This window comes from Crocodylus siamensis, chromosome 3, assembly GCF_052110815.1.
Source record: "Crocodylus siamensis isolate JL-2025a chromosome 3, ASM5211081v1, whole genome shotgun sequence".
Classification (NCBI taxonomy): Eukaryota; Metazoa; Chordata; order Crocodylia; family Crocodylidae; genus Crocodylus; species Crocodylus siamensis.
This window is the reverse complement of record NC_143397.1, coordinates 152,170,135-152,194,422: the sequence shown is the minus strand read 5'-3', so window position 1 is coordinate 152,194,422 and position 24,288 is coordinate 152,170,135. Positions and strand designations below refer to the sequence as shown.

Below are 24,288 nucleotides of genomic sequence, written 5' to 3'. Positions count from 1 at the left end.
CTGATTCCAATATCTCTCTCTTACTTTTTAGGGTTACAAGCCTTTGCTGGAGGTAAGAGATTTACTAAAGTCAAGCTGTAATAATGCATTTTATATACTTTGTCAGCCTCCTTCCACAGAAGCTTTTTCAGTGAATGCTGATTAATTTTATTTCCATTGTCTTAAATGAGAGGGACGTGAAAACCCAGACATGCCATTTAGTAACAAGGAAAAAATATTTTGTGACATTTTAGCCAGCTCAAAATAGGAAAGAAAAGCCGCTCTCAGAAATAGAAACATGCTTTTTTAGAACTGCAGTGACAGACAAGTTCTGCTCAGTGTAAGAGAAATATTAATTATATATTAAGAGACAAGAACCTCTTGTTTGTTTCTCATTAAACTCTGCTCTTTGAACTGCGATTATGACCACAAAAAAATTTTACTTTTAGAATGCCATTGGATATAAGGTGGGGCTACACTTATTTTCATCTCACTTCCTTCCATCTTTGTTGAATGTACAAATTAAAACAATGTTTCCTGGTTAATTGTTAATAATTCACTAAAAATTAACAAAGTTAATTGACCACTATTAATTGGTACTAGTCAATTAAATACTACAGAATTGGGTCTGATGTTTGCAGGTCCTCAAATCTGGTAAATCTCAGTGGGATATTTGGCTGTGGTCTTTTTCATTTCTTCATTAGAACAACTCTAGAATCAAGAGTTGGAAGTGGTCAGTTTTATTTTTCATTGATGCATGATTCAGAATATAGAAAATCTGGCTTTCTAGTTTCACCATCCATTTTGTGAACAGTAACACATGTGTCAAACATGCTAGTGGGTGTCATAGAGGAGATATAATGTAGTATAATGTGGTCCAAATCCTTCTGAGTGGCACTCAGGGTTAGATTTATCAGGAGAAGGCCTGTCACTTTCTCAGTTCACTTCAGCTCCTTCTGAGATTCCATAGGTTGTACTTGGAGCATTCAAAGACATCAAACAGAGGCATTTCAAGATTAATATGGTCTCTTCTTCTTATTGCTCCTATTACAATAGTTTATATAAGCCCCAATCAATCTTGCATTAAACATTCTACTACAAACAGATCACGGCCCTCATTTATGATCTAATTAGACAAAACAGAAGAAAGGTGGTGAAGGAGGGTGGTGAACTTTGCTGAAGTTCACCTCCTAGGTCAGTGGCAGAACCAGGAGAGAACCTGTATCTCTCAAGTCCTAGTGTTCTGCTTATCATATTTAACCCAAGTATTCAGCTCTTTAATTTACACACTGAATGGTCAAGTGACTTTGCTTCCACTCCCAGAAAAGCATCTATCTATATTACATGACTAACTTTTAAGGAAAACTTAGAGTAGTAGGCACATCTTGTTGGGCTTGCTGGTGACACAAATCCATTTAATATTATTCAGGGAACTTCTACCCTTTTTGATATTTTTTAAAATTCCTTTTCTCTTAACTTGCTTTTTAATGCTTTCAAAGGAAGACATTGGTCTATTGGCATATTTTATTCACTACATCTTATTTAAAACCAACCGGGAGCTGGACCTGATGATCTTGTGAGGTTCCTTCCAGCCCTCATGTCTATAAAATCTATGACCACCCCCAACTGCCCCCTCCCCCATAAAAATATGTCATTTCGCACTACCTTCAGAGTGGGTGTATTTACACATATGCTAATGAGCATTCAAATAGGCTAATGTGCTTCTTTCTAGTACCTCACAATGGAGGTACTAAATTTAATGAGCATTACCAAAAGTGCATTAATGCATGTGTAGATATCCCAGGGAATACAACAGCAATAGCACAGAAAAAGACTCCACAGACACGCAGAACTAGGAAAGGACAAAAACTCTCTCTAGAGTTACAAGTTTTCCCTCTGTTAAAAATCAGATCTTGTAACAGAGAATTATAAATAGTTATATTTTAATCTTGAATTAAAGATTCAAGTCTGCCTTGTGCTCATTTAATCCATATAAGGTTTAATCCAAATACAAAGCTACAATCATACTATAATCCTTTTTTTAAGTAAAGCAAATCCTATAAAATCTTTCCAGAGGTCAAAATATATTTAAACTTTTCTTTGAATAATTCTTACCTTAAAAATATGAAAACTGCCCTTCTTGCAAGTTTCACAAAAATGATATTTAAGATGAATAAACAAACTTAATTCAGAAATACCACAGCTTTTTTTTTCCTTGTTTGCCACACTGCACCATACAAACAGGAAACACCTGTTAAAACCACACAGGTAGTCTGAATGTTGGGCAACTGAAACATGAGAAATGAGATACTATGGGTGCATCTATACAAGATGCTTTACTGCACATTAGATTAATCTACACGCGTGGAACAATTACTACTCAGTAGATTAATCTAGTGTGCCATTTTCTAGTACCTGTAAATACAGCACCTGTGCTGGCCCCAGCAGTATAAAAACCTACCCTGGGGAGCAGCTCAGAGCTACTTACACTCAGGAGCTTGTGAGGTCCAGACACTACCTCTCATCAGGACTGCTGAAGAAGCCCAAAGCTAGAGTGGCCCCTGCACCCTCTACCCACTGCAGCAGTCTGGCAGTGGGGGCTGCTGCCTGGCTGTGACATGCTACCACCTATGACAGCATCCGCCCGCTTGGATGTGCACCCCTGCCAGACCCAGATGGGATGCCCCTGCTCTGCCATCTGGGCAGCTATTGCCCAGATGTACTCCTTGTGGTGGCCCACTTTGAACTGTCAAATGGCCAAAAGGTCAGCCACCTCATCTGCCTCCAGCTGGGTCCCCAGTGCTAGCCATGGACAGGCTCCAGTGCATGGGTCTCACCACTTTTCTCACCGGCAGAGATCCTGGTGTTCCCTGTTTACAAATAGTCTGATACAAAATCCAAATTCTCTCATTAAAACACCCAAAACAGTGTTCTACCGCTATTAATATAAAACACCATTATATATAAAGAGATCAGTTGGGCAATGTTTTATTGATATATTTACAAGTGTAAAGCAATTTAGAGGTGGGGTTGGAGGAGTTTGTGGGTGGGTTTAGGGTTTGTGGAGGTATGAGGCTTGTGCAGGGGTTTGGAATTTGTGGCTGGGTATGTGGGTGTTGTGGGTGGATTGTGGGGAGACTGTGTGCAGGGAGCTGCTCAGGAGGGGTAGGTCCCCTGCCCCCCACAGGGTGCAGCCCCCCATGTACAGCACATGGACTGCCCCCCCCACAGGGCCACAGCCCTCCCTATAGGGCCACAGCTTCCCCTCACAGGGCACATGCCCCCTCCTGCATGGTACACATACACTCCCACAGAGCCCACATGCACCCCCTGCAGGGCCCCAGACCCCCCACAAGGCCAGAGCCCCCAGCTCACAAGCTCACTCCCAGAACAGCAGCGACCCACTGCAGCCAGAGCCCCCAGTGGCATGGCACAGCCCCCATTGCCTCAGAGCTGATGCCACCTATGTCGCCCAGCGCAGGACCAGTGTGGCGCGGGGCCACTTGAGCCATTTAGGCTGTCACCCAGGGCCTGGACCCACTCGTGGGGACAATATATTGCACTGGACTGGGTCCTGTCTCCATGGGCCCTGAGCACCGTTGGGCCAGGCCAGTTCCATGGAGGCAGGACCCGGCCCAGCATGACATGCATCCCTGTGACGAAGTGATCAACAAGGCTAACCGCACTTTATCATGCATTAGCAGATGCATAATGAACAGGCCCAGGGAGGTGATGCTTCCCCTCTATGCAGCACCAGTCCAGTACAGTTGGAGTACTGCATCCAGTTTTGGGCACTGCACTTCAAGAGGGATGCGGAGAATCTTGCGAGGCTTCAGAGGAGACCACTCGTATGGTTAGAGGCCTGCAGGCAAGGCCCTATGAGGACAGACTGAGGGACCTAGATCTCTTCAGCTTTTTCAAGAGAAGGTTGAGAGGTGAACTTGCGGTTGCCTATAAATTCATCAGGGAGGGCAGCAAGGAATAGGAGACGCTCTATTTACTAGGGCACTCCCTGGAGTAATGAAGAACAGTGGCCACAAATTGACAGACAGCAGATTTAGGTTGGACATTAGAAAGAACTTTACAGTAAGGGTTGCCAGAATCTGGAATGGGCTTCCAAGGGAGGTGCTGCTCTCCCCTACCTTGGGGGTCTTCAAGAGCAAGCACCTAGCTGGGGTTTTCTGACCCCAGTGCTCTTTCCTACCCAGGGTAGGGGGTCAGACTCAATGACCTACTGAGGTCCCTTCCCACCCTAACATCTATGAATCTATGAATCATCCCCAAGAACTTCTCATGCCACCATTTTCCTTGTGGGACAGATACACACCTCCTTCTGTACTAGGTTAATTTTATGAGATTAATTTTATTTAGAGCAGAATCTAATCATGACTGATTTTTTTCTTGCTTCATAGAACACAACAAGCAATTCTGATAAATACATTAGATGCTCTATAATAGAAACTGTATAGTATAAACTATATAACTATAGTATAAACTATGTTTTTAAGACCATAACTGAATAGAACTTACAGCTTAAATAAAATATTAGGCAGCAGTTTGGAAGCATTACTTTTACATCAGATTTAAATTTCTTCTGGGGAAAATTAATTTACTGCAGCAAACAAATGTTTCCCCAAATTCTTAGGCAAAGCTAGAGGTATACAGCAACAGTTTAGTCATCTGCTTGCTGTTTCAACGCTGCTTCAATTACTTTATAAACGCACACAACTGATCTGTCAAGTATATGAACTGAGCCAATGGCTCAATAACTTTAGTTGTAAATCAACAATTAATCAAGGACACAGAGATTAAAGAAGAAAGATTAAAGAAGTGTACTGAAAGGATCCTCAAGTTTGAGACAAACCTGTCCTCAGTGAGTGACTGAGATGTGAAGAGAGATTTAACTTTTTTAGTGAATGTTAAAAAGGGAGTACTACTGGGGACTTCAGCCAATAGTATATCCAAAATGACTCTTACTACTTACTGTACAGGTACATAAACAACCTACTCGTTTACCTGTAGTATCAACTTAATACAAGATACAATAGCATGGAAGATTAATACAAATTTAGTAATAGCAGTTCATAAGACCCTGGAAGGTAATGGCCTCCTTAGGAAAAATTCAGGAGTACAAAAGATTTTGGGCGGTTTTACCTATACTGAATATATTGATTTAGATATAGGTCAAGACTGTCAAAACTGGGAAGCATAAATATAGGAGTGTAAATCTTCAGTTTGTTTCATAAATAAATGATCTAATTCCAAAAAGTAGCAAGCACTCAGTGGTTCCCAGTGAAGCAAGAACAAAGGAAATCAAATGACTTACTGCCATTTTACAAATCTATAAAACTGCAGGTGTCAGTTTTATAAGAATACAGCAGGGCTGAAGCAGAATAAGTTGCTGATTAGAATGAATATATATTGTTTTATCTGACTTAAATCCATCATTTCTCAGGTTTTTTTCCTAATACAGCTAAGCCATATAATTCATCTTAATTATTTATAGATCGCTTATTTTAGCATTAATTGAAAGTCTTCTAGTTCATTTCATGATAGAAATTAAATGAAAGACTTATTTTAAAGCTCTATCCCCTTAGTTTGTGCATTAGAATAATATCCTGATTTGCTGAAGGTAGACAAAGTACCTGCTCAAAAGTTTAGTGACCACCACAGAATTAACAATATAATGAATATAACATTTTCTGTTTAAAGACTTCCTAAAATCTATATATCATCATATATATGATAACCAGCTTGAAAACCTAGTGATCTAGTATGGAGCATTTGAGATCACTTGCTCAAGGGCTTCCAAGATAAAATTCCTGATTGTAGCATTCTTCTGGGAAATGGGAAATAATTAGCTCAAAGCTCCAAAATACTAATTTGGATATATATTTTTATTGCACATTTAGCCTCTTTAATTGTGGTTTTTGTAAGTGAGGAGAGGCAAATCAGTATTTCCAGTGACACTATACTGTTAGTTGCTTTCCATATTTCACTGGTAGATAGCAGGAAAAAGAGATCTGATTCACACTGGTGAAGGAGAGAGAGAAAATAATCCTCAGTTTTTCCTTTCCCTGAAGAAGACTATCCTCCTGTAATGCTACCAGTTCCTGTTTCCAAGTCAGTATGAATAGTTTTAAGGCTCTGGTTGTACTGTGTACCTAACTGTGCATTGATTTCCCAGTTTCTGGAGCTCTGTGGCTTATGTCTTCATAAAGCACTAACATGGTTTTCATTGAGAGATTGTAATGAGGTATTTCCTAGTTTTTGTGTCTAGGGATTTTTGAAATCTTCACATCCTACAAAGACGTGTAATGAGGAGCAGAACATTGTTGTGCATCAGCTATCTTTAATCCAGCTTAGCAAAATATTTCTATTACAAGTGGATATCAACACTGTCATATCAGAAACAAATACTCATTATAGATAGATGATCAAAAATGTGTCTTTTTAATTAATGGAAATATGATGCTTTGCTTAATAAACCTTCTTTTCTTATCAGCTCTCTCTCCCACAACTATTTTCTTAGGGGTTTTTTAAGCTCAGTGTATAAATATGCCTACATGGTGTGCTTCAGCTTGGTAATGAATTAAATTTCATAAAGGGTGGTTGGTACAACTGACAATCCATATTCATCTGACCTCTGTTGTGACTTTTATATCAAACACCATTACTTTTGTTGTGGTTGCACCGAAGACCCCCACAGCCTTATTACATTAATACCTGATCTATACATGCTGCTTCCTTTACAAGTAATCTGTTGCCCTCTTCAGAGGTTTCCCTCCACATCCAGTGATGATTTCCTTCCTCTTTTTCTAATGTGTTTTATTTTCCAAATATTAAACTCCACTTTTTAAAAGGACCTGCTGAAGGGACTCATCCCTATACCATTATTCCATAGTATATTTTGTTATCTGTGGGGGCACATTAATTGTTTGTACCATAGCACTGTGAACTACTAACATTCTTCCAGGTGCAGAGCAGCTGTTTATCTTGCTACCCAATATGCATGGTCATTCTATGGAGACAATAAGCTAGAGTCAGTGTCTGGGGTCAAAATGAGTAACAGTTACAAGCAGAAAACATTACTAACTTGTCTTCTAGATTAAACCATACCCATGTGTTCCCTTTTTTGGTAAAAATTCAGATGAAGGAAAGAAAGGTACTCAGCACCTTCTCTACAGACCCAGTATCAACAGAACTCTGAAGAGCCTGTGGCACTACCTTGCAGTGCACACAATTTTTATTTTATTGTGTATTGCACAATATTTGACATGCTTCTTTTAAACCCCAGCTCCTAGAAGCATGCAATAAGTAAGCAATTCTCAGGTTTCATTACAATCCTCCACTTGTAATATCCTTTTAGTTGTTCCAGTCTTTTGTTTCATTCCTGTGTTAATGGCAAGTTAGCTAAATATTTGCTGAAACATATACCCAGTTGTCTCAACCTTTTTTAGGCTCAAGGCAGCCCTCCTTAGACTCAAGGTACCCTCAGAAAATATCAGCTCTTATTTTTCACTCATTTTTTGACTATGGAAAAATAATACAGCATTTTTTCTTATGCAAAGAACTCAGAAAGACCCCCAACTGATCAGTTTTTAAAGCTGTGGATTTATTTGAAATCTCTAGGTTTGTCTTGCAAGACTTGCAAATCATGTTTACACAACTAACAATGCTACCATTGCCTGGCATCCTGCAGCACCTCGAATGGACCTCAGAAATCACTGTTTATATCTGTAAACTAAGTTAACCAGAAACAACTAATTTAGTGCAGTATTACTTTAAAAAAGGCAGCATATTTTTCTGTCAGGTTGCATTTTCCCATTGCTATCAAGAATGGCTAGTGTCATATCAAGTGTATATCCCACCATGAAGAATGCTGAGATGCTACATCTCTCATGAAATTTAGTAAATGGATTCGCATTTATCACTATTTTTCCATGATTTTAAAAAATGTCATTACAATGACTACACAATAACAAAAATAAAAATAAACTTAGCAAGAACACTGGCATTTCAAAACACATTCTTTCTGGTATTATCCTTTCTTTCTCTAGTATTCTCTTCTCTTACCTTAACTAGCTTCTCAGAAGTATGATCGCGTTTTCCTGCATGGTTCCCCATGATGAGTCACCCAGGTCTTCAAAACCTAAAAAACAAACAAACAAAAATATTGCCTTGATAAAAAATTATTTCAAAAGAAATTCTAAAACAAACTGATTTTTTTCAGATAGACCAAAAGACATTTCTTGTGCACCAATTATTAGTGCTACTGTATTTTGATAGCTCAAAGTGGGAATATTCAAAGGAATCCTAATGATGACCACTTTTGACCAGCTCCTATTTGTCTTTCAGGGGTATACAAAATAAGTCAGGAAAAGGTGCTTTTTTGATATGCGTTAGCTAATGTGTGGTCAACTGACATAATAAAGTATTAGAAGACAAGACAGTTGTAATTTTCACACACATAAGCAGGTCAAAAATGTTAAACACTCCCTTACAACCTGCTAATTTGTGTAAAAATTACAGCTGCGTTAACTTGATTAGAATTCTGACTCATGTTATTTCCTTTGTCTTAAAATATACACCTTTTTGACTCAAGAAGGTAAGGTTTGACTCAAATAGCCTTTAAGAACGCTCAGGAAATCTGTAATGGACTGAACTTTCAAAGCTGAACTAATGCATTGGAATTATTTCTTGCACAAATTATTTGTTAACTGTTAGTGGAAAAGAACAAATGGATAGAGAGGATAAAAAAGTGCAGAAAAAAGGTGACTGTTCACTTCTTCCATTTCTGTAAGCACCTGAACCTTTAGTCAAGCTCAACACAGTCTCATATAATTTGAACTCTTGGTGACATCTTCAGAGTATCATTCCTCTGGCTAACTCTACCATTAGAACCCATGTTGCTGTCTCATTTTCAAGTCATTTTTAACTCCAAATTTTCTGGATATCTTGGAGATAACCCATACAGCTTATATACTGAACAATGCTGGCTGGTGAGCTGGTAAGTCCAAGGAGTTTAAGGACCAGATTTTCAAGATTCCAAAATCTCTTTAAGGCTCCTACATTCAGTGCTCAAAGCTCAGCTGCTCCCTTTGCTGCCCTGGCGAATAAAGTAGAGTACTAAATACACTGCACAGTCTGCCAAGATAAATTGATTCCTTTAATTTAAAACTTAACTTTTATCTTCTGACTCCTAATATTTTACTTCCTTATTTGAACCTGAAAGCTTGTATTTCTAATAACAGAATTTGCGAACAATGGGCCACCGGCCAAAATGATGGGCACAAAAACAACTGTGAGATCTGTGAACATTTTGGAAACATAAGCAGTCACAAAATACAATTTAATCTACAAAGTGCTAAAGGGAATTTTAAATTAGAATCATAAATTATTTCTGGGAATTAATTCCATAAAATCTACTACAGGGATCATACTAAATTACCTCTGCATCTACCAGCTGGAGACTACAGTGCTTTTAAATCCATACAGAGTTCTACTGAAAACCCATATCCATACCGCAAACAAAACATTCACAAATCACCAACTGAATCCTAGATATAAAGTATTGTCTAATTTAAAGAAACACTTATGTCATCATCATTTTCCTAAGCATCAATGTGATTAAGAAACCAATAATTAACAAGTCCTACTGACCATAAGACCATAAGACCAACAGACCCCAAGTATTGCTGAAAATAAAGACAGCCTGATGGCTCATTTTAAAAAAAAAGTAGTCAGCAAAGAATGAAGAAAAAAAAAGGGAAAACCTGAAAACCCAGCTACTTTGTCTTCCAACCTGAATCAGAATCAACTGATATGTCACTTTTCAAAGCATTTTTATCTATCAGATTATAGTACGAACAGCCTACCCTAACTTGGCCTATTTTCCCAATTTCATTAATGCCAGAAATATTTCTTTTTTTCTGTTCACGAATTGGCAAAAGCGCACATAAATGTGTCAAAACATTTCTGACATAAACCAGTGCTAGAATAAACATTCCAACTTTAGACTACCATTTTTTTACAATATGGGGTATATTACGCACAGACTTAAATACCCATGCCTGTACAACAATCAACTCCCTACCCCCCCAAGCTAGTGAGAAATAACCAGATAAATCAAAGTACCTCACTGCAACTGAGGTTGCGTGTAGTTTTCTCAAATCACATAGTTTTCAATAAACATTTTGAAGTTAAAAACTGACGCAGTATTCTTAACAATTTTCTGCTGGATGTTTCTAAGGATAAAGTACAGCATTCCGTACAATACTTGCTTTAGTGACAAGGCATGAAAGAACTGGATGTTAACCTTTCTTTCATACTTTCTGGGCACATCTACATACAATGTTAATGCAACACAATAAACTCTGGTGCAGTTCGCACCGGAGTTTATTGCTCCCCGGTGCAGCATCCACATGTATGCCCAGGACTGCAGCGTGTTGAGTTGGGGCAGCACAGACATAGCTGGCAGGGGTGCTCAGGGACTGAGCCCACTAACCTGGAGCTGCTCTCCCTTCGCTCAACATGCCGTGGAGGGGCTGGCTAGGGTAGCTTTTGGTTGGTTAACATGGTCATGCTGCATAGTTCTTCTTTTAGAAATGTCTACTATTATTCTAAAGCAGCTGAAGGTCACTGGTAGTACACAGGGGCAAATTGATGGTATCTTTTGATACAGTGAAACTTAACCCACACCCATAAAAAGTGCATAATTAAATTTACCAGTATACTGTTCCACTAAAAAAAACAACCAGCTATTCTAACAAGTTTAGTGTTACCAGACTATGATAATACCCATACTTACTGGTACACTATTCAATCTTAGCAAGATGAGACCTAAGCATAGCGTTCTGTTAATCCAGATCTAAAGCAAGTCATTTGGCCCAAACAAAGCAAATCATCAGGCTGACAAAGTAGGTTTTGGGGGTGGCAGTGATCTTCGTACTACAGATGATGCTTGAGAAGATAATGAACTGTTAGATGTGCCAATGCAAAGGGAAAATGAGGCTATAACCCTAACTACTGTATTTAGTTGAATCCAAGATTAAATTCCCCCCACCATTAAACATGGTAGGGTGGGAGCCTCATCTTAGAATCAAGTAGTGGCCTGGAGCAGGTGGTGCTGTGGCTCCAGCTCTGGCTCCAGGCCTGACCTGGGTCCAGGCCTAGGTCCCAGACCACAGCTGAAGCTGGAGGTGGAAGCACTGCCTACTGTAGGGTAAGATGAGGACTGGGGCCAGAGCTGCCACCACTACCATTACCTAGCTGAGGCTAGCTCTGGAGTTATAACTGCTGCCACTGTCTGGCCAAGGCTGGGGCTGAAGTTGTCACCACTGCCTAGTCAAGGCCAGGGCTAGAGCCACTGTGTGCTCTATATCCTGTGCCAGATCCAGAGCCAGAGCTGCCACATAGGATAAGTGGCAGCAGGGGGAGGGAAGGTGATGTAGTGGACAGGTGGAGGGGCAAATCGCTAGATGATAAGGAACAGGTGGGAGGGGTAGATGAAGAACATAGGTCAAGCTGCCTACCCCACCCTACCACTTGCTTCCTCCCCACCTGTCTGCCCACCACTGCTTTTCTCATTACTTGCCCCCTGCCCCGCACCACCACTGCTTTCCCCAGTGCAGCAGTGAGGAGTATGAATTAACCAACCAATAATGAATTAACCATCCAATAACAGATAGCCATCCAGTAATTAAATTCTATAAATAGAAAAATATAACTAACATAGCTTTCCATGTACAGAATCTAATTACAGGGTGGAGGAAGGAGGATCTTAAATTTGAAGTCATCTTGAATTAAAGTAAATATGGTACTTTTGAGATAGTTTAGATTCTAAGGCAAAAGAATCTCTGTTTTCTTCCAAGCATGTAGTCTTTAATTGTTCTTAGTAGGATCGTCTTCATTTAGTATCTTTGTTTAAAGTATGGAAATATTGTTTAATTGTTCCTGACACTTTAACATGTAGAAAATGGAAGGACTGGTTTGTTTTCTTCTTTACACAGAGCTCAAGGACAACATAGTCCAAAATCTTTGCTGGGTGTTAGCACTAATAAAATTTTTTAATTACTGGTTTTGTAAATCAGTGAGGTGCAAATTAGTGAGATTCTACCATGCCCATTAATACGCTCACTGAAGTTTATTCCTTCTAAAATCATAGTACATGACACTATACCCAATTAAACAATTATTCACTAATAACTACTTCTTCTAAGATCACCCACACAGGAAAAAACGAAACAACTGAAAAGTAGTAATGTCCAGTCTATTTAGAGTTGGATGAATCAACAAAATTGCATGATCAACAACACAGAAAAGGCTGTTGATCATTCTGAAATAATCAACAGATTATAGTTTAATAAACACTTTTGTCCAGAGTAGGAGATGATCATTTGCTTATTGTATGGGGAATGCTACTGACTGTGCATACACATGCAAAAGATTCTAGAGTCAGAGCCAGAACCTCAAAGCAGGCTTTTTTATCCTACAAATGATGTTTTGGTGCTAAGCTCTGAGAATTTATTTTGGAACATGAAGAAGATAAAGGAACAAAAGCCAAGAGGAAAATATACATAGGGATCTGGAGACAGAAAAATGTTAGAGTCTTGAAAATGACATAGGATAGGAAAAGCTAATAGAATGAAAACAGATGGGAGGGGAAAGTCCTTGTAGGAGCATAGAAAAATGGAAGAAAAAAAAAGAAAGGAAGTGGGAGAAAATTCAGACAGGAAAATGTATCAGGCATTGCAAAAGTCATGTGGAACAGAATGAGAGCATGGTACAAAAAAAAAACAAAAAGAGAGAAAAAATGAGTGTTAAGATAACTAAGGGTATGTACAAAAGTGCTCCATGAACATTTTACAGCACTAAAATTTAGAGCAATTTTTATAGCACTATAAAGTTACAGTGCTCTTAAAAAGACAGAATTGCAGTTTTTGGTGGGGCGGGGATGAAAGGGGAAGAAGAGTGGGTGTGAGCCTCCCTGCACTTTCCAGGCTAGGAGACAGGGGGTACTCCACAGCCTTCTGGGTCTTCCCCACTGGTCACAAATTTGACCAGCATACAGAAATTATTTAAAGCACTTTAATTTGCCAAAGTGCTATAAAATACAGCACTTCAAATTTAATAGCACATTTAAAGAGGTTTCATTTAAAGCACTGTGCCCAATTTTAAAGTACACTAAAGCTGCACAGTTTTGTTAAGTCATGGCAATAAAGAACTTTCAATGGCAAAAAAGTGACTTCTGTAAGTGACAGAAAGGGAAAATAAATAAAAATCCCAAAGCTCATAGATGGTATTAACTGTATTACTCCAAATACTTTTGGGTGAGGCAGAACTTAGAACAACATATGGTTCTCTGGAAAGAAAACAAACAAACAAAAGGAATAAATTTGATATCGTGCTGATTACTAGGGCCATGACAGTAAGCCAGATATAGCTCAAAAGAAACGAATACCCATTATACAGGAACAGTAAAGGCCTTTTTGGCTAACTACAGACAGTAAAAAAAGCCCAAGGCCAAATTGATTCAATCTTCACAGGTGAGTCTCTAAGCTGTGTAGATTGAATCAATAAGCAAGTAAACAGACATTCGCTTTTGATTCCATAAATGCAGCCACATGCCTGCAGTGGCCCAGGCCAGAAGCCAGGGGGTGCTAGAGCATGCCTCCCTGCTGGGCTGGCACAGACAGCTTGGGCTAAGGTTACCTCGCCCACTTTGCAAGGGGGTGTTTACAGAGGGGGTGCAAAGCATCCTGAGATGCTGGGGGACAGTGAGTTAACTTGGAGAAGATCTGGGACAGAAGTTCAATAAAACAATTTAACCTAAATCAGTTAAATCTGATACTACATCCCATCTAGGTTTATCTTAAACCAGCTTTGGCCAGTTTGAAAACTGCTTATATGCATTAAACTTCTGTTATGTTATAGATTTGAACTTGCTTCCAGTCACTTATACCAGTTTGTGTGCAATATCTGTCCTTAGCCTTTGAGAAAAGAATTCAAGTAGAACAACTGATTTGAATAAGGTGTCTCAAAATTACTTCTCCAGTTGTAGAAGATACAACTGCCATCCAACCCAAACCAAAATGTACATAAATAAATTTGAACAAAGATAAATACATGGAGCTAATATGATATTTGTTAACTCTCAGTACTTTAATCACTCTATTGCATCTGCCCCATCAAACCTTTGTTTCACTTGTCTATTAAGGCTTTAAGTACCGGAACTCTCTGTTCAAGTAGAACAGTGGAGCATTATCTCAGTTACAGCACATGGGCATTAAGGTACTAATAAATAAAAATAATGACTGACAGTTTGGTGTATACTGTGTCTGGGAGCTCACTGAATCACTCAAATAATCTTATGAACAAGCCAGTGCTCTGCAATGAAAGGCCAAAGTATTTTCAGGATGAAAATCTAGACTGCCTGCTTGCACAACTAATCGAATTGAGAAAAAAATTTAATAAGCATGTGGAATGACTTGCTGAAATGGTCCTACTAAGCAGTGAGCTCATGATTCTAATGTGAATCATTTCTTCAGCAAATTGTTTTAGCTGTTTAAAACATACTAATTAATTACGTAGGAAATGGAATAAAAAAACGGGGAAAAGTTTATGAAAAAGCAGACCACTAAACTGAACAGAAATTCAGAAGAATGGTCTGAAAATGTATTTAAATGGGGGGGTAGGTTTCTGCAGGAACATGAAATTAGTGGTACACATAAATCTCCAGTTTCATTCTCCTTTTTCAATACATCTCATAAAGATTATGTGGTCATAATAACATGATGCTTGTATTCACTTCTTCCACCTAGGAACAAAGGAACAATGAAGTAGACAGTTTTTATCTTATTCATACATAAATTAGCATAGATGTTTAATAAAAATATGAATCGGGTACATAGATAGCGAATGGCCTGTAATTATACACAGAGCATTAAAAAGTTATATTCACTTCTTAACATTTTCAGAAAGAAAGCATTTTCAGAAAGAAGTTATTGGTTTTGTAAATCAGTGAGGTGCTAATTAGTGACATTCTATAGTGCCCATTAATACGCTCACTGAAGTTTTTGAAGTTTTGAAGCAACACAGGAAAAATATGCTAAAATAAAAGAACACATTTATAATAAGACTTCTAAAACAAAAAAGGAGGGGAAAAAATTATTTCCAAAAAATCTAACACGAAAAAGAATGAAAATGAAAATGGTCAGCGTCAATGTATGCAATTAAGTACTAGCATACAAACATTTAAAAAATGCAAGCGAATAAGGACATATATTTTCAGTATTCATACATAGGAAGTCCTATTCCTTGATGAAAGACTGAGCAACATGCTACATTTTCAGTATGGTAAAAAAACACAAAGTTCATAGGATGTAAACACTGGGTTTCATTGGTCTTATTAGAAACTAGCTGTGTAGAGACTTAAGTAAATGCTCAACTTAAGAAGTAGAAATGAGTAGAAATGTCTACCTTTTCAGGGTAACTTAAAGTCCATACTGTTGGTAGGATCAGAGAAATGAGGTGTGAAGAGCTAAGCAGACAAGTCCAAGCTCAGATGTGTCTCTGCCTGGCCAATCCCCCACTACCTGGCGCCTCTGCAAAGCACTGTAATACATAAATTAGTTTTTGAAACCAGGTGCCACTCAGTTCTCAAAAGTTATGGAGGGGTGCCTTGACTCCAATACGCTTGAGAACCACTGATTTAACAATTTATGAATGAGTTAATCTCTAAGTCTCCTGGCAGACATTAAAATAATCATGCAACTGGGACTTGAGGAATTTTATGCCTGGTCCCCAAAATCGCTCATACTGCCACACTAGACATGCATGATGGGATGCACAATTTTTGGTACTGGACATAAAATTCCTCTGATCCCAATCCTGTGACTGCCAGTACATGCAACTGTGAATCAGGTCATAAATGTAGCATCTGCCAGGGCCTGAAGGAATTACCCTGCCCTGCCTTCTGCCCGACTTCAGGCTAACATGGCTACTTTACTTTTCAGTTTCAAAATGCAAGAGAAACAAAGAGATCTATTACCTTTACATACCAGTGGCTACCCAGCCTGAGAAACAATGAGATTATGCAAGGAAAAAGGGAGTGGGAAGCTTCTGCTAGCAGGTAGTAATAGGTGATCAATACCTTAGCACATATGCTTTAGCAGCAGTTAAAGAAGAACAAAAAAAGGATTTATGAGTTCATCTATGAAATTCCCCATAGAACCTGATGATGACAGGCACAAGCATAATCTAATTTAGGTCTTACCTTACAGGCATAGGAAATGACAAGCTGCTTGAAAAATAAAACCATCTGGCACTATCCTGGACGAAGACATCAGAGCTATCTACCAGTTTTTTTGGAAGAAGTTAACAAATCACAACATTTGGCTGGAAACAGCTGTTGAAGAACCAGGCCAGCAGAATTATCCAACATGATTTCTTCAGTTATTCCACTGAACTATGAACAGTGCTGGCTTTGAACTATGGACGGTGTTGGCTTTGCTGACAAAACCCTAGCACCAACCAATCAGGCAGAGTTAATACAATTGATGTAATCTAATTTGAGAATTTTCACTTACAGTCCAGGAAATTTGTTTGGGGAATAAAATGGAGTTTCTTTTCCTATCCACAAGGAAATACGTTTCCCATAGAGTCAGCCCAAGTGACTTGAAACCTGCTAGGGAAGCTTTCTTGCCTACCACATTCACCCATTCCATCAGAATCACATGCAAAGCTGCAAAAATATACCGCCAGAACCACCAGAGGTCCAGATGAAGGTCCTCTCCTCTCTACTGCCTCAACAAATAAAGCTAAAGAGCTAAACAGAAAGTGCAAGAGAATTCCATTTCACACCTGACACTTAGAGAAAGCAAAAAATATGGAAATAAACATAAATGAATAGATGAGATGAATGGATGACCTTATCCTCATCAGCTTGAACACCTGACTCAAATTATTTGAAGAAAACAACATAAAACATATAAATCCTTTCCCTACTATTTGTCCCCTTTGATCATCTGAAATGAAATAGATATTTAGAGCCAGAAGAACAGGTTTTAATCACATATACCAAAAAAGGCTTAAGGAGTGTTACTTAACTACAGCATTGCTGAAAGCAAGCACTGTGATATCATCTCAGGAAGCAAAAAGGAAAACCTGTTTTAGAAAAATTGAGGAAAAGCATGTGTCACTTCTTTAGATTCTCATGTTTTACTAAAAACAAATACTGAATATTTTTTGCTTAACCACTGAAAAAAAAGAATGGATAATCACCACCATAAGCGATCCCAAAAAACAGAATGCCAAAAAAATTCTGCATTTCAATAAAATCAGATCTAATGTATTTGTTTTGTCTATATTTTACAAAAGGTAAACTATGACTAGAAAGTAGTTGGTAGTGACTAATAATGAATCATAAATATGCAAAGATTACAAGATATACATAGAATATATGTCACTTTACAGCACATTGTTATCTATCAAACTTGAATATACATTAACTGCATTTTCAAGGCACAAGTCAGCAGCACTGCTACAGGGAAAGGGAGGCAGGCAGGGGCATCGGGCTCAGTCTGGTGGGGAGGCAAAGGTGGCCACACGGCCCAGACCAGCTTCTCTTGAGCAGTGGCTGGAGGTGGGGATGCAGACTGGGCAATGCAGGACTGTGCCCTGTGCCCCTGCCTGCATCAGTGCCATTGTGTGTGTGTGTGCATGTCACCCTCCCCAGACCACAGTGCTCTGGGTGGTCACCCATGTCACTCACCCCTAAAGGCCGGCTCTGTGTTTGCTGGACTCGGATCACAAGTATATCTTTGCTAAAAATATAAATTCAATATGGGCTGATTTGGATGAATAAAGGTGTAGAGTTACCAAGTCACAGCTTCCACCAATTGCATTAATATTCATTGCTTTTTGACATAGTAAAATAAAGGTAAATTGAGGCTTCATTTAAATGATAATTTTTTCTGAGATAAGAAACATGAATTGCCCCTTAACTGACAATGGCATTTTTATGGTTTTATTCAGATCCATTTAGGTAAAAATAAATGTGCTGTACTTACATAAGAGAACTATCTAATTTTTAACAATTTTATCTAACTCTATCTTTATAGGTTTAACTGGGTTCTTAATTACAAAATAATGTCAATGTCAATCTGGAAAGAAAATTTCAAAGTGTCAAAACCAAACAATAGTCCTTTTGGAAATCAGCCTGGCTCTTAAAGCTAATTGCCAACTGACAGCATGCAGGAAAATCTGCACAGGGTTTTTTAATTTAAATGTGATACCCTTTTTATGGGGAGAGAGAGCATTTGCACTCGTGATCCTCTCTTAAAGTAAAGGAGAAAGGTATTTATGTTCAAGTCACTTCTAAATGCCTATCCTAAATTGCTATATTATCGTTTTCTCAAGGATAACAGGGAAACTGATGAACTGGATCAGACCAGTGGTTCATTTAGCTCAGTGGTGCTCAAACTTTATGGCTGGTGGGCCAGATGGACAGGGGGTCTGTGGGCCACATCTGCCTGGTGGACCCAATCTGGTACCCAGAGCGGCTGCTGCAGGGCCCCATCCTGCCATGCAGGAGGCTTGGGAGTGCAGCCCAGCCCAATCCAGTTGTGTGGGAGAAAGGAACATGGCCCAACCCTGCAGGAGAAAAGGTGTGTGGCCCCACCAGGCAGGGTGGAGAGGAAGGGGACGTGGCCCCACCGCAACCTGGCTGGGCAGAGGGAAGGGGAAGCGGCCCAGCCCCATGTGGAGAGAGAAGAGGGCGTGAAATGGCCCTGCCGGAAGAAAGGGTGCAGCCAGGCTGTAATCCCACCACAACGAGGGAACCGGGCACAGTCTGGCTCTGATCTAGCCATGGGGGCTGGGGGAGGGAGGGTGACATGGCCTGGTTCTGACCCAATGCTCAGGTCTTGGGATCTTGGCATGAGGAGGGGTGGCAGTATTAACTGCTACTGCTCCCTCGCTGCCAATTTTTTTGATCCATGGGGAGACCGGGGGATCAGATTCCGAGGCTCCGTAGGCCACATTTGTCCCATAGGCTGGAGGTTGAGCACAAGAATTTGATTAAATAATTAATTCTGATAGTAGCCTCTGCCACACAGGTCATAGGAAGAAAATATTATAATGATACCTATAGGGCAAAACTTCTCCCTAAAAGTCCCAAACTCTTCATTTATCTATTGGATTATGAAAGAATGCTTGATATCCCTTCCACGTTCTTCTTATTTATGTAACTGGAAATGATTATCTATAAAAATATCAAATTCCTGCCGAAATAAATCTTGTTTATTGCAGTTTTGAGAAAACTAATATTTTGCTGTAAACCAAAAGAAAAAAAATTCGTAGAGGAGGAAAAAGAATGCATAATCATAATTCCAGATATAACACATTAAAATATTAGAAAAAGGAATAATTGTAATGACAACTTTGTTGGAAACTATGATTTTTAAACCAACAAAATTAAGGGTAGCCCGGAACTGACAAGTATTTCATTATAGTGCCTGCACCATGGGGACAAGATCTGCTTAGCTTCTAGACATTTTGACATAACTGTTTATAAATAAGAAACAATCTAAAGCAGCTGAATCTGACATGTTATGCTTCTAATAGATGGAACAAGTATTTAATATAAATTACCCCCAAATTACCCAAAGATGCTCACTCTTTCCCACTCTAGTAACAGGGCTAGGAGTCTCCCATTATGACAGAGATAGGGGCCTCCTGTGACGGGAGCTGGCAGGAGGGGGAGTTGGAATTCTCAAGTTTTGGGGTATTGTTTGGGGAATTTATTGTTGTTTCCCATCTGTGGTTTGTGTTTTCGTGTAATGGGTTGAAATGAAATTGAAGCCCTGATGGCTCAGGAAACATTCATGAAGCAAGGATTTCTGTGGGTAATATCTTTTATTGAACCAGCTTCATCTTGGCCGTGCAGTTGATCCAGTAAACTACATCATCCATGGGTATCTTTGCTTCTTCTATTTAATCTAAGCCACTCTGAGCCTTTTGAATCTAATAAGTAAATATGGAAAACTTCATATGGTCTTAGGTTTGATAGAATCATATAATTTAACATTCTGTTCTAATGTTGTGATGAAAGGAAGAAGAAGCGCTTCACAAAAGTGAGGTAGGTGAAATTCTGGCAAAGGACAACAAAGCAACCATTTTAATGCCATGGGAATGCAGAGTAAACCTACATTTTTAAGGCTTCAATTGTTTTTTTTAAATCCTTTTGCATCTCGGAAAATAACACAATAACTTTAAAGCATGTCATTTTCAGGGATGTTACCATGATATGTAACTAAGAAAACACAAACATAATTACAGACAGCAGTCTGCAAACTAACTATAATGCTATTGCTGGAGCCTAGGAGCTGCAAGGATTTTATGCTTCCTCTTTTGTTTCCTGTTGTTCTCTTCTTTCAACATCCCCCAAATCTTCAGGCAGTGACGGAAACATTTATATTTCCCATCTCCAGCACATCAGAAGGTGACAGAATCAGGCTGTAAAGAATACCTTTTCATCACAGCGCACATCCCTTAGAACTACAGGGGCATGACATGAGAAGGATTTCCATTATGTCTGAAGTGGCATGACATGAAGGCACAGCTTATACTCCCCTCATGTATTTTGACACGGTCACAGATTCTCTTGCAGGGAAGCTCAGAACTTCACTTTCCTGCTTTCTTTTGCCTATGGAGTCAATAGCAATACTGTTCAGACTACCTTATTCTCTTATACCTATTAAGTGAATATTTACTTTGATAGGGTTTATTGTGTAAACAGGTATTTCGGCTCTTCAAAAAGCATATTGTTTTGATGTAAACACATTTTAAAATGTGGATACTGCTGTTATTCACTGTTGCTTTAACATTTGTACTATGCAATCACACAGCATATAAGCTCTGGAGAATTACCAATTTACAGTTACAAAGCTTTTTTTTGCAGTGCACTGATTGCATCTTCACTTTTTGGATTCAAACCCACCCCATTTTAAAAACAGCATATTACATTTTTATAGTATTAAGAGATTGAGTACTGTATTTAGATCTGCATGAATGTGCACAAAGGGTGGGAGAACTGAACTTTTTTTTCCAGAAATCCTATTACTAAATAAACTGGTACTACTACAAATCCCTACAAAGAGCTATACACAAATCCAGTTCTTCCCAACATTTCTGTGTTCCAGGGAGTGGATAATTTGGCATGCAGCAATTTAAAATGAAGAAGATATAGGTGAAGCAAGAAACAACCATCACACCTGCTGTACAGGCCTAAAAGCTACACAGAAGCACCACCTGTTAATGCTGGTCTTAGAGTCATTGCATCTCTTATCAGAAGCAGCTCCTCTTCACCTACCAGTTCCATGGAGTTAACAATTTAAAGCTTCAGCCTTGGCCTGAATGTCTGTGTATTTTCCAAATATTCTAAAACTAGGATAAATCAATGCATAACATAACTAGCCACAAAACAGTATTATAACACCTGCAATTTCAAGGAAAGAATCATTCTAGCTGCATGCAGATCTACCCGAGGAAACCATACATTTTCAAGACAACAAAGTGAACAGCGTCACAGAAAAAAATAGAAAACCAAAACCAGATTGATGGTAAGACATTTACTAAAAGGTTTCACGAACATGAGCTACTTATTTGTCACCAAGAGACTTAGTGTTTCATAATAAAACACTGAGTTCCTAGGAGATAAAATCTATTGTTACAGGATAACAAACAGAAACCCATAAAAAAAGAAAATAACTGAGGCATATGACAAATCTCAAGTCTTCCTCCTACTTCCTCTTTCTCATCTGAGGAACATGGCAAATATTCTTGATATGATGAAGGTTTATTTTGAATTCCCCTTTCATAGGAGAGAAAGATCATTAAGGGCTTCTCAGAAAAAAAAACCCAGACACTTTCATGATTAACATTTAACATTACAAAGGCTGGTGTAACTATCTCTTGGTTCCTGTCTTGCCATTTGCAATGATGTTTCAAAGACAGAGGGGGGTGAGTCATCTGCTCCAGAGCCTGGTACCTCTGTGTGGATGGAACAGTTCAACAGTATGTATAAATCAATTAACTGACTTTAAAAAAGCAGCAGCTCCCTCTAACCCATCTTCATCCCTCTTCCTTTCTGCATTTATCTGTTATCCATCTACAAAGTAAACTTGTAAATACAGAGGCGGTTTCCTTTACACCTGCAGAGGATCTGGGGTAAGTACAAATATTATAAAGGGGTGTAGGTTGTAGCTGTGTTGGTCTAAGGACATAGGCAGACAAGGTTCTTTGGATGAATCTGATATCTTTCATTACACCAACTTAAATAGTTTTGAAATTTTTTTTAGCAGGCTTTCAGATTTAAACACCCTTCATCAGGCTGTGCGCTCTTCAAGGGGTGTGACATATAACCAGCATGTGAATCCCCTTAAATTCGGTTTACTCCAATGTTTGTATTTGCTGGCCATACAGCACCTTTCCACTACTCAATATTACAAAAAAAACCCCAACTGATCCGGTATCTTCTTCCATGATTGGCATCAAGAAGATTTCCAAAGATCATTCTAAGCAAAACAATTTCAGGGCTCAATCTCCAGCCTTTTTTGAACTTGTGACTCTCTACACTTTTGTTTTAATCTCTCCATTTCTTTTGCTACCACAGGCTAGAAACAAACAACCAGCTTGATTTGCATTTGAACGTTCTGTCTCTCAGCAAACCCCAGACTTTACAGATGGACAAGCCTGGTATCCCACATTTAAGTACTTATGAATTCTTCAGATTAACACTTTGCTTTGGAATGATCGTGGCTGCATTGCCATTGAAGCCTAGTGTGTAACCGGCTGTGCCTCTTCTGTTTTGATCAGTCATATCCTGGCCCAATCAGGACTGCATTAAACAAGTCATCTGGTTTTAGCCACAGTGCGACCTTGGATGAAATTTTACATCAGACAACTTTGAAAGCAACTTGGAAGCAACCCAGCAAAAACCTGTCTTCCCATCTTTTTCATTTTTGAAGATGTGTAATACCTAGAACATTCTTTTTTCTAGCAGTCTGTTTCTTCCCACCTTTCATGGCATTTCTTTACTATTATTTGGAGTCCCATCAGCACACGCCCACAAACAAGACGACATATTATGTGCCTTGAAGAGCTAAAAATGTTTATAATGCAGATCACCAGGGAATAAATTCATGAGACATAAATCAGGGCTTGTAAACCCCCCTCTTCCTCCACATAAACTAATGGACAGAGGTACATCATTTTTAAAAAGGAGAAAGAGTTGCCACTTCAGAGCACATATCAACTATAACAACGAAACTGTAACGTTAAGGTGATTGACCCAACTTAAAATGAATAAAACAGGGTTAAGTTGCAATCGTTTTGCTTCATTAGCATCACTGCAGGAATATGTACATGTAACACTTACATGACAACTGTTTATACACCTTCAATACCTACTCAATTGCTATGTGGAGTTGAGAGAGCAGCAGCCTCAACACAGTGATTTTTCTGTGCCAAGAAGCCACAGCACAACAAAATTAATACTCTAACTATCTTGGGATTTATTTGCCCTTCAGTATTTCAGTCTCATTTCCATAGTAAGCATACAAAAAAATTATGGCTAAGGAAAATTAAACAGGACAGTTAACAAATGTGGAAAAATCTGTGGAATATTCCCCTTTCTAAAGAGAAATATAATCCAGTCTTTTTGGATGATTGTTTTTTAGTTTAGTTCCAAGATTCAGCAGGCTACAGACACTAACCTACCACATGGTGAATCAATACACTTTGGTATATAAATAATTAATGAAAACCAGCAGCACCTTCTCTCCATTTTGTCTTTTGATGCCGAAATCCGGATTTGAATCCACTCAGGTTCTTATATCACTCCAGTACAATTATAATAATTGTATGGTTCTTTCAGCATGCTTTAGCAAGTATTTTAACACATTTAACATGGCCTAGTTTTATCCAAGTCTTAATTGCATGTTTCCTTATAGCACTATGAGCCTTTACACCTATTTGTACAAAAAAACAACTTGGAAGTTTAACATAACTGGAGTGAATAATGATGAGAATAATAATTTCTGTTTGGAAGCCAGAACATATAAACTCTGTATGAACTATAGTCATTACCATTCTCCCATAAGGAGAGGCTACAGATATTTCATGCAGGGCAAGAAAACCACCATTTACTTTTCTAGTTAGGGTTTCAATGCAGTTTAACATCTCTTGTAAACATGCGCTATATTTAGTGAAAGGAAAGAAATCCCACACTACAAAGAGTAAAAAAGT

General features: G+C 38.8%; 1 protein-coding gene across 5 annotated transcripts in view; it reads right to left on the bottom strand.

The window, feature by feature from the left end:
* Nucleotides 1-24,288, bottom strand: part of MBP (myelin basic protein) — a 189,997-nt gene that overhangs the window by 142,464 nt on the left and 23,245 nt on the right. For 4 of the 5 annotated variants that reach the window (XM_090039550.1, XM_090039546.1, XM_090039551.1 and 1 more), the window contains exon 2: nt 8,056-8,131. In XM_090039550.1, the coding sequence (XP_089895676.1) occupies nt 8,056-8,106 (51 nt within the window). In that variant the 5' untranslated portion in view covers nt 8,107-8,131. Of the gene's footprint in view, nt 1-8,055; nt 8,132-15,459; nt 15,478-24,288 lie in introns of those variants that run through there. The other variant, XM_090039547.1, reaches the window with a different exon arrangement.